The sequence below is a fragment of the Anastrepha ludens genome, chromosome 2, assembly GCF_028408465.1.
Source record: "Anastrepha ludens isolate Willacy chromosome 2, idAnaLude1.1, whole genome shotgun sequence".
NCBI classification, from domain to species: Eukaryota; Metazoa; Arthropoda; class Insecta; order Diptera; family Tephritidae; genus Anastrepha; species Anastrepha ludens.
In genome coordinates this window covers 36,220,184-36,231,604 of record NC_071498.1, presented here as the reverse complement: position 1 = coordinate 36,231,604, position 11,421 = coordinate 36,220,184, and the positions used below count along the sequence as shown (strand labels likewise).

Genomic DNA, 11,421 nt, shown 5'->3' with positions numbered 1-11,421 from the left:
TATATATTTTTTGTATTATTATATCTTTTTTATTACCTCTATATCACAATAATTCCACTTGCGCTCTCCACTAATTGAGCCATCAACGATCTTTCATATAATTCTTTTTTTATTGACTCAAGCCATTTACGGCTCGTTAACATTTCTTTTTCAATCAACCGTTAATCAAGTTGTCAGCAATTATTTATAAACGGCAGTCACTCTGATACTCCAATAACCTAGTTGCTCGAAAATAATTAATTCACTGCATCAACAGTAACTTGGAGTTGGTTCTGCGCTTCAGCTATCTGAATTCTCAGTCAGTCTGATTTCGTACTTCTTAACAGGAATATCAGCCGTCGGTATGTGGCTGCAACGCATTATTGTAATACTCACCGCATTGCTAGTGAGACGGCTGCAGGCTTTGATTTATCCAGAAAATTCGACCTCTTTAGGTGTAAGTAGCACACAATATATCATAAATATCCTCCCATTTTGCTTTCTTAAATAATATCGCTCAACTTTTTCCTCAGCTTGTCCACTCCGTTTCATATCCTGTCGTTGAGTATCTGCCCGAGCGTAGCATACTCATAGATTGGTGCTTTCAAATGTCCTACACTCTACCCGGTAGTGTTTCGGCTTTTTATAACATACCAATTTGGCCAGGCTTTCAAAATCCAAAATCACGCAGTGTACGTGAAAGCGAAAGCCCTGAAGTACAACAGCATATGCAGTGGTTGGAGAAATATAATCGCGCAACCGGTGAAAACCAGCATCCAATGGATTTGACGGCTGGTGAGCTTTACCGTGGCATTGAAGATTATTTTTCCAGGTATGTGAAAAATCATCTATGCAATACTAAAACTGGTCAGTTATATGAGTAGAAGTGATGTGATAATTTTGTGGATTTAGAAGGTAAACAGATTAGGATATAATAAATATAATTCGCGCTTACATTCCAGAGACAGTTCCTTGAAAACCTCTATCGTGCATTTAATACTTACTCCAATCAGGTAATAAACAGGGACATCTTGCCCAGCATCTTCAGTATTTGATGCAAAGATGGCATACGAAGTCTCCTTGCTAATTTTTCTAACTCATGTTGCCTGAATATATCATTAAGGGAACATCCCATACATTAGCGAAGCCCAGGCCTGGAGTTGCGAGGATTTTCACCTTTCTTATCCTCTACCCACTATTGTTTCGCACGTTAGAAGGTTAGGTACTGCAGAAAGGGATAGAAAGGTAGGGAAGAGAAAACAGGGTATCGTTGAGCATACTCAGTCTAAATATCTAACGTTATTGTGGAAACGGAGGATAAATTAGCATTAGCATAGCTCTAGGAGTATTTGAGTGCAGGATTTATCCAACTACAGCCTTCACAAGACCCTTAACTTTATTAACCCTGCGGGTTAGTGGCCCAGGTAGCCACTAAGGCTCTTCGACAGAATGTTGGCCTAACATCAATCAACTTTCGGTAGTATTTTGTTTTTGTTTTGTAATATTAATTTTTACTTATATCTTCCATTGCGTGAAACTGAAAGGGTATTTTTTAGAGGTCTGAGAGATTTGATTTATTAGATGGCAACACAGCTTTAAATTTACCACGTTTTTCTATTTCCACCTTAATTGAAATGTTTGCGAATTAAATTAATCTACCTTGAAAACCATTGATCAGTTTCCAAAACTCAATGAGCACATTTGAGACCACCAAAGCAAGTTATAATCAGCAGAAAAATATTGACAAGCGCTTAATTTCGCGTGTTTGGATACTCATGTGATGTCACTCCAATGGAGTATTTTATATCCGGATGTATGACGTCGGTGGTGTACGCGAATAAACCAGAAACAATGAAATAAAGGGTGGTTAAGTTTCAAGGGCCGGTGTTGATTTTGAATAAAATATAATTTTTTTAGGAAATTATTATCATTTCTCTCTACTATGATAATATTGGTATAGCTTACTTACGTATGGAACAAAATATCGGTCAAATGACGGCCGCGGCCTCGGCTACACACCTCCATCCGATGGTCCAAATTTTCGATGACGCTGAGGCATAATTGAGGTTCTATGCCGTTAATGTGCCGAATTATCTCATCCTTTAGCTTTTGAACTGTTGCTGGCTTATCGACGTACACCTTTTCTTTCAAATAACCCCAAAGAAAGAAGTCCAACGGTGTCAAATCACATGATCTTTGCGGCCAATTGACATCGCTGCGACGTGATATTATTTGGCCATCAAATTTTCCGCGCAAAAGAGCCATTGTTTCGTTAGCTGTGTGACAAGTGGCACCGTCCTGTTGAAACCACATATCGTCCACATCCATATCTTCTAATTCGGGCCATAAAAAGTTCGGTAACAACTCACGCTAGCGAACACTATTCACAGTAACTGCCTGACTGGCCTCATTTTGGAAAAAATACTGCCCAATGATGCCGCCGACCCATAAACCGCACCAAACAGTCACTCTTTGTGGATGCATTGGTTTTTCGGCAATTACTCTTGGATTATCATTCGCCAAAATGCGGCAATTCTGCCTATTGACGAATCCACTGAGGTGAAAATATGCCTCATCACTGAAGATGATTTCCTTCACGAAGTGCGCGATATGTATTTTGATTTGAACGCCCATTTTCATAATAAGCCTGAATAACTTTAACGCGTTGCTCGATTATGAATCTTTCCATGGTTCAAGTTGAGTTAGTCTAAAATTGAAAAATGTCAAATGAAATGGAGAAAAAAACTTGACGTTTAGGTGTGGTTCACATTCAATATCGGCTCTTGAAATTTAACCACCCTTTACTTAGCTTAGACCAGGTTAAAGTTACAGCCTATGGCATATGCTGGCACACATAGACTTGTGATTGTTCTCATTGTGATACAAGGGTTGCTATTTTTATTTTTGGCCTAACAATGGAAATATTAGCATTGCTGTTTTTCAAAATATTCTTCATGATTATTAATACTCTTTTACAAAATCTTATTGATGCTTGTCGTACTGATGTGCAAGGATATCTCAATCATTTCGCGCACAGGCTCGATATTTTCTGGCACATTGACTGATTTTAGATAACCTTCCCGGAATTCGTCGGCGAACATGACCGCGGCCAGCTTTTTATGGTGCTTCGAAAATTGTATAAGATAATCGAATGAAAATTTTCATGGTTTAATTCCACTGATTAGACAAGAAATATTATATAAATAACGATCCCCGTACGAATCTAAAAAATTTTCGTATGCTAAACTTCTTGTTAGCTGTATCACTAATTCTGACCCTTCTAGGGGTATAAGTTTGGTTTTATTATGGTACCAAGTTGTGTCCATTTTTAGCCTGCATATTTAAAAAAAAAATTGTTTATGTACAATATTATAAGTATATTGAATTTTGAAAAGTAAAGCGATAGACCACTTCTTTATTCTTAACTGGTCTAAATAAGTAGCCTCAATAAATAATTTTGGTAGGGGGTTTCATCGATTCATATTTCCCCGTACTTTATGTTGATGCTTGTCTCTATCGCCTCGTAATGTGGTGTGCCTACCTCAAGCTTCTCACCAACTCGATGGTTGCCAGAGTTGCACACCCATTGCTCCACTGATACAGAGCTGCGCCAAGCTTTGCAGCTTTTTTGTAGAAAGGATGGGTGTTTTCTGTCTTAAGGCGGGCCACCTAACCACCATATCTCATAGCGGCTTGGACATAAACAATGCATTATTTTGAAGGCATGCCACAGTTTTTTAATTGCTCTTTTACAGTGCATAAATGTGTGTATTTTGTATCTACTTTAGTTTGTTTTTGATTCAGTAATTTTCGAATATATTTTCTGATTCATCAATTTTAAGTGTAGTTTTACTAGTACCGATGTTCGTGGGAAAGAATCTTATGTTAGGTAAAAAAAAGTTTTAAAAATTCGTTGGCTTTATTTCGACGATAAAATTAATATAGTTATGGTTGTCCAACTGAACTTGTGTTCCTTTTAAAGAAAATTTCATATTACCGCCCTCGTCCCTATTGCTAAAAACATTGACCAGCTCATTTTCACAAGTACCCCTTCTACCAAGGCACAAAAAACCATGAAGCGAAGTGCAAACCTCATAAAGAACCTAAATCCCTTCTACCATCAAGAAAAGTTTGCCTTGAGAGAACACAACTCTTCCTATTTACCCATTCTGGTCATTGTCGGTCAATCAGGCGATCTTGCAAGGCATAATACAGGATCTACCCATCTACATACATGAAAAAGTGGTGATGTAAATGATCTCTATCGGTAATCAGAATGACAAGTTGGAACCAAATTTGTTGCCTTTGGTCTAAAGGAGTGTCGTACAAATATCAACCCGGAATCTGTTGCCTACAACACCCATTTATCCATGCTAGAATTTCATCTTCTACTCTAGGTGTAGATAACGACCTTGATCTTCCAAATAAATATCATTGTATTGAACCGTTATCAAACCCTCTTTAGTGAATTTTAACATACGATGTGAAGGTGGCAATCCTATTAGCATAACAATATATGAAATTCATGTCGGAAAATTCTACATTCCATGCAGACCAGCCATAGTAAATCAAGATTTGTCGAATTGTTGAAAATGAAATAATATTTTGGATGGTGAACAATAGACTTGAAGAATACTAAAACCCTTTACTGCTGGTAGGCACATCGATTACTCTCGATGGTTGGGGAGAATCCCTCTGTACAGAGTTGAAACCCCATTCTTTTTTCGAACTCAACACAAATAAGTTCACAAAATATCAAGCAACTGTTATAAGAATATCAATATCAATATTAGTTTGCGGACCCATGCTTATTAAGAGTCGTTTGCTTCTTGTGGCCCATACTACTCCTCTTTAAATATTATATTTTATAACCGATTTTTAACTCTTTTTACTTCATTCTATTAATTACTTCATTCTATTAATTCCTCATAGCTTTGGTCTACACGAGACCTGTCTTCTACGCAGCGTTTGTGAGTTGGCTCAACATCCCTTCGATGACAAATACCACACTATAATCACCGAGTTATTGACATTTATATTGACGTAAGTAACACGTTTTGAAAAACCATAGGTATTAACATAAACACTTATTTTCCTCTACTCTTTAGACCATCTCTGCATCAAGGCTTCGCTAAACACGAGAAAACGTACCAAGAAGCCTACGAAGCAGCTGAACTACATGGTTTTCTGGGGGAAAATTGTACTGCTTTATATGCTGATTGTAAAAGAGATATATTAAGTGTATTAACTAAAATTATATTAATAAATGATTGAAAAATTAAAAAATAATTATACAATGTGGACTTAAGTATATAAAAGTTGCTGTGAATATCTTCGTCAATATTCTTTTTGAAGGAAAGGTTGAACTAATTTCCGCCGATATCAGTTGTTTGGTGACTGAACGTCAATACTTTGTGTTCTCTGTCCGTCTTTGGAATACCTTCTTCTTCTTCTTAATTGGCGCTATAACCGCTTACGAGTTTAACAAAGCGCGCCAGTCGTTTCTTTCTCGTGCTAACCGGCGCCAGTTGGACACACCAAGTGAAGCTAAGTCATTCTCCACCTGATCTTTCCAACGCAGAGGGGGCCGCCCTCTTCCTTTGCTACCACCAGCTGGTACCGCATCGAATACTTTCGAAGCCGGAGCATTTGTTTCCATTCGGACGACATGACCCAGCCAACGTGTCCGCTGGATCTTTATTCGCTGCGCTATGTCTATGTCGTCGAATACCTTACCTTATAAATCCCCACTATTTAAATCTCTTCCTATTAATCCCTACTCTCACTACTACTATTTTTACCGTACTTTCCTTTTAATACTTTCTCCAACTTATACTTCTTTACTACTATCTGTAATTTTAATTTTAATTGTGATTTTACTGTTAATCCTTTTATGTAAACTATTCTCAAGGTCAATCATTGTAAAAATAACCTATGGTTGTATGTTTTGACTTTAATAATAATAATAATAAATAATAATAATAAAAGTAAATCCTACTGATATCTAACAAATTAACAGGAAAAAAAACCAGGAAAACAAAGTTGTGAAAGTTAAGAAAGTGAGTTGGGTAGGATACATCCATGCCGCCAAGAGAAGCAAAGCCGCTCAAACACCGATTGAGCATCTGTATCCAGCGGCGAGGAGCTGCAGCATCAAAACTGAAACAGAATATGGTCAGATAAATGCGTGGCAGCAGTGAAATTGAAGTGCATATTTCACAATTCACAATAAATGGGTGCTGTAATCCTTGAACACCTCTCTAGAATTAATCTCCATAATGAACTGATTGGACGTAATCAATGCGACCTTAGACCTGGTAAGGACCTGTTCGAGTACTTCCTATTATATAACGCAGAAGATTGGACGTTGGCGACCGCTACGACACTTAGAGTATTCGAGATAAAAATTCAGTGGATTCAAGAAGGACTGTTGAAGTACCATGTTAAAGATGAACTCGGCTCATTTTGGTGTCTTGGCCGGTTGGTCTTAGCGTCGGTTAGCCCGAGTAAGAAGCTACTAGTGTATTTTGTTGACTGACCCTCTTCGAGTTGAGAATTGCCAAATAAAGCAAAACTTGCACCAGTATGTCGTCATGCCTCTCTCATGGAATGCATATCCTTTAGAGAAAAAGCAAAAAGAGAATTTTTCTTCCTCACTAAACTGGTATCGAAAGTTAATAAAGGTCGAAAGATAACTTAAACAAGAGCTTAATTTTTGTTTTGTGGCTCGCGTCACCACTGGCTTGTGATTGTTCCCATTGTGATACAAGGGTTGCTATTTTTATATTTGGCCTAACAATGGAAATATTAGCATTGCTGTTTTTCAAAATATTCTTCATGATTATTAATACTCTTTTAAAAAATCTTATTGATGCTTGTCGTACTGGTGTGCAAGGATGTCTCAATCATTTCGCGCACAGGCTCGATATTTTCTGGCACATTAACTGATTTAGATAACCTTCCCGGAATTCGTCGGTAAGCGAACATGACCGCGGCCAGCTTTTTATGGTGCTTCGAAAATTGTAAAAGATAATCGCATGAAAATTTTCACGGTTTAATTCCACTGATTAGACAAGAAATATAAATAGCGATTCCCACTGGGAACTCCTAATTATGATTGAGAATATCTTCCCTCTACTTGGTTAGAGTTTGTAGACATCGTCGACTGTGTCTACTAATTCTTGAGCTGCTATTGAGCGCCCTTCAAGATGACAGCATCCTACTGCATTTTTTTCTAAGCCGAGAGGTGCTTCAGGAGAGCTTAATTATTTTATTTTGCTTATCGACTATTACTTGGATTACATTACTTTGGATTAATTACATAATCTTAACCAAAACTATTTCACGTTTAGGTTTTCCGGACCAGCCGACAACTACACTATTTCAATAAGTGATCACCTCGACCTTAAACGTGTCATGACTTAAGGGGGGAGCCTGGTTTATAAGAACAAAAAAATTAATTTTTTTTTTCATTTTAAGCGATTCCTAATATATTCCAGAATATTCACACAAAGTTACAGAGCCTAATTCTGAATATTTCCGTAGACACAAAGCCATAGGTAGGCGAGCGTTAGGTAGTTACGCTGTGACCGGACAGCAATAATACAAACTTTATCTTCTTTTCGCGACTTTTCATTTTTATGATTTCTTTGAATTGGCGTACATGAATGAAAAAAACTAATGAACCTTTTGAAATTAATCATAGCTTGTATTAAATTCTCTTCTATTTGAACTAACAAAATAGATAAAAAAAAATTTTCAAGATTTTTATACCAAGTTGAAGTGAATTTTTTTTTTATATTGTAGAAAGGCATTTTTTTAGAAATCCATTTGAATTTTTTGCTTTAGATAATAATTACGAGCTGTATCTTGTACGCCAATTGGAAACTCCAGCGTTGCAGCGCTCTACTAATTTCTATGTTAAACATTTTTTTCAACTTATTTTAATCAGTACAAAAATTGTTTATACTTTTTTAATGATCATTAAAAGATAGAAAAAACTTTGCAGTGCTAAATTAATTTTTTCCTTAAAAAAAAATCGCAAAGAGATGCAACTTTTAGACCTCATAAACCAGGCTCCCCCCTTAAGACATAGAGAACTCTTGCAAAATCAGGCAGTCCCTACATCTAAGAAGCTGGAGACACCCCCTCAGCTTTAAGCCATGCGTTTCACCCTGAAAACTTATACCACCAAGATGTGAGTGGTTTTAGGTAGACATGACAAACTCCCTACCTTTGACAACTTCCGACTGAGAGGAACCCAAAGGGGGCTGTTCGAACTCAGTGCTCAATCAATGATCAAAACTGGCATATTTCCTGATGTCAACCGATAGTGAGCAAATTTAGTATGGAAAGACAGTTTGAAACCTGCATTCGAGGATTGGTTGCTAAATAACGAGACTGACATATTTTTTTTATATTAATATATAAGTATTATTACTATTTATTAGCTTCCATAAAATATATACCGCTCGAAGCAAGGCGAATCTATTAAAGGTGATATCGGTGGACCAGCTTATTTGTTTTTTTCTTTCGCCGTGTCCAACTGGATGTCAGTATAAAATGAAATCACGAAAAGCCGTTCCATTCGCACTACCGGTGTATTCTTCAACCTCCAACCACATGTCGGCTGAGAGACGTAGTTTGTCCCTTCCTTTTTCTTTCTACTCTCTTCGCTGTGATATTTTTCATGCCAAAACGTTGTTTTCGTCTAGTGCCACCTGCTTTAATGAATACGCCTTGGCTCGTGGAGAATCTTATATTGTTCAAAACAGTTTGGAAGTCTTCTGTTGTGATCCGTACGGCATCCGCTTTCTCGTCGACAGCTTAACGGATTCAATATTTTTCCTTTTACAAGGTGGCGCAAAATTAACCAACCAATTTCCAAACTTCTTTTTAAATATTTTTTTTATTAAATAAAAAATTATTTTGAGTGAGGAAAATCTTATTCTGTTCTTTACGCCCTCCATTGCTTGCCTGTTTGTTTACGGTGTGATGATGAGAAAGGAGCAAATGCGGATATTTTCTTTCAGGGCACAATTTTACTGAATCATTTCACATATACTTGTGTTCACCAAATTACGTCACATTTCATTTTTTATAAAAATATGGTTCATTGTATAATAGAAACTTTACAAATTGAAGTCCCAAGATTTGTACAAAATTCTGAAAATTTTAACAAATTTCTAAAAACTGTCATCAAATTGCTCAACTTGCTAATCTTTAGAAAAGTTCTGGTTATGTTGTTTTATAGCCCATCCAATTTTATTGTAGCAAAGTCTAAGTTTAAAGCCGCTCAAAAATTGCGTTGGTTTTTCATTTTCGCTTTTTTTTTTTACATACGATATTGAGAATTTTCTTCCATACAAAGCGGGTATTAATTATGTGAGCACAAGTGTATGTAATTATATTATATCATTTGAGGAGAATGTTATAAAGGCGGGCCCGAGCTTTCATTTCAAGTGTTTTAAATGAAGTTCTCAAAAATCCAACCATCAGTAAGTATATACGTAATATTACTGTCCTCTTAATTAGCCTGTTCCCTATGTATGCCAGCATGAATCTCAAGACGCAACTAACATTAACATGCAACAAAAGTTACAGAAGATAAACAACAAAAAACCATGGCAGGTTTCTACGTATCAACACACATTTTAACAGCGCTGGCCATGGTGTAATGTATACAAATGTACATTGCGCAGTGGGCATTGGCTTAAATCTCATCAAGGTATCAGGTTGCTTAATAAAGATATATGGCAATTCTCATTAACACATTTTCAATTTGCTCAACAGCAGTGTCACTAACACTAACAGTTATATGTTTGTTTCTATGGCTTTTCATTCAGTACCACTAGTTTACCAATTCATTAGCACTCGCTCGAACCGCATAGCCAATTAGATCAGGATAAACACTGCAAATTCCAGTGTAATTGTAATGCTTATTGTGCTCACCAAACAACTGTCACCGACAATGCGCGAAATTTGCTTAGTCGCAAACGATTTCGAATAACTTTTCTCCAAATTTAGGAGGCAGTGAGCGTTGAACATTTGGATATTATTTTTATTATGAATGAAAGAAGAGCATTATACATATAAGCACTTAAAATTTAATTTTAAAATTTTAATCTTAAAAATATTGCTTAATTGTTCAGGAAAAGTACTTAAGCGCATAACATTGAAAACAAACACAAAAAGGTTTACATGGAAAATATGTGAGATTTCGTGATTTTAAGACTAGGTTAAACTTACATTCCAATAGTCAACATCTGGCAGCATTTTTAATGAATTCGAGAATTTTCAATGCTATCGACATGCAATTTCACCACCAAAAGAGCGATAAATATGCCGTAGTGTCAAAGTTCTATCTCAAAGTTTTTTTTTTCAAATGGAAGAAGACGAAGTTTTGAACAGTCAGTTTAAAAGTCTGCAGTTTTCTCAAAGAAAATTATGAAAAAGTTAAAACTAAACAGACTGTACAAAATGTGATTGAAAATTGGGAGAAAGATGAGGCAAGTGAACGGCAACGAAGATTTTGAAAAAATTTTAGATTAAATGCAAACATTCAACATAATTGTTGCAAAACCAAAAACTTACAAACTTAAAAAATGCAGAAAAAGTTTTCGAAAACGAAACTGGAAGAGTAAATCTGTGCCAAACACTAGCGTAAAGATTATTTGATATTTGTTTAATACAATTTAATCATGGGACAACCAGGATAGGGATTTTATGTATGTTTGAAAAGGTGCGAAGTATAAAAAGATTGGTTTCTACTTAAGTTCTAAATTTTTAACCCAACAACAAAAAAACACTCGATTTTCGGAGTCAGCGAGCGTTTTTACATAAAGGGTGGTTAAATTTCAAGGGCCGATATTGAATGTGAACCACACCTAAACGTCAAGTTTTTTCTGTACTTCATTTGAAATTTTTCAATTTCAGACTAACTCAATTTGAACTATGGAAAGATACAAAATCGAGAAACGTGTTAAAGTTATTCAAGCTTATTATGAAAACGGGCGTTCAAATCATAATGCATATCGCGCACTTCATCTTCAGTGATGAGGCACATTTTCACCTCAGTGGCGTTGTCAATTGGCCCCCAAGATCATGTGATTTGACACCGTTGGACTTCTTTCTTTGGGGTTATTTGAAAGAAAAGGTGTACGTCGATAAGCCAGTAACAATTCAAGATCTAAAGGATGAGATAATTCGGCACATTAACGGCATAGAACCTCAATTATGCCTCAGCGTCATCGAAAATTTGGACCATCGGATGGAGGTGTGCCAACGAGGTCGCGGCGGCCATTTGGCCAATACGTAATTGAGCCATACCAGTATTATCATAATAAAGAGAAATGACAATAATTTAAAAAAAAAAATTTTATTTCATTCAAAATCAACACCGGCCCTTGAAACTTAACCACTCTTTATATCATTCAGGAACGA

The 11,421-nt window shown here is 36.3% G+C and overlaps 1 protein-coding gene across 1 annotated transcript; it reads left to right on the top strand.

Moving 5' to 3' along the window:
* Positions 1–36: 36 nt before the first annotated feature.
* LOC128857906 (uncharacterized) lies at positions 37–7,404 on the top strand. Its single transcript, XM_054093775.1, has 5 exons — positions 37–436; positions 513–811; positions 4,912–5,022; positions 5,088–5,234; positions 7,332–7,404. The coding sequence occupies exons 1-5, from the start codon at positions 344–346 to the stop codon at positions 7,402–7,404; spliced, it is 723 nt and encodes a 240-aa protein (XP_053949750.1). The 5' UTR covers positions 37–343.
* Positions 7,405–11,421: the final 4,017 nt, after the last annotated feature.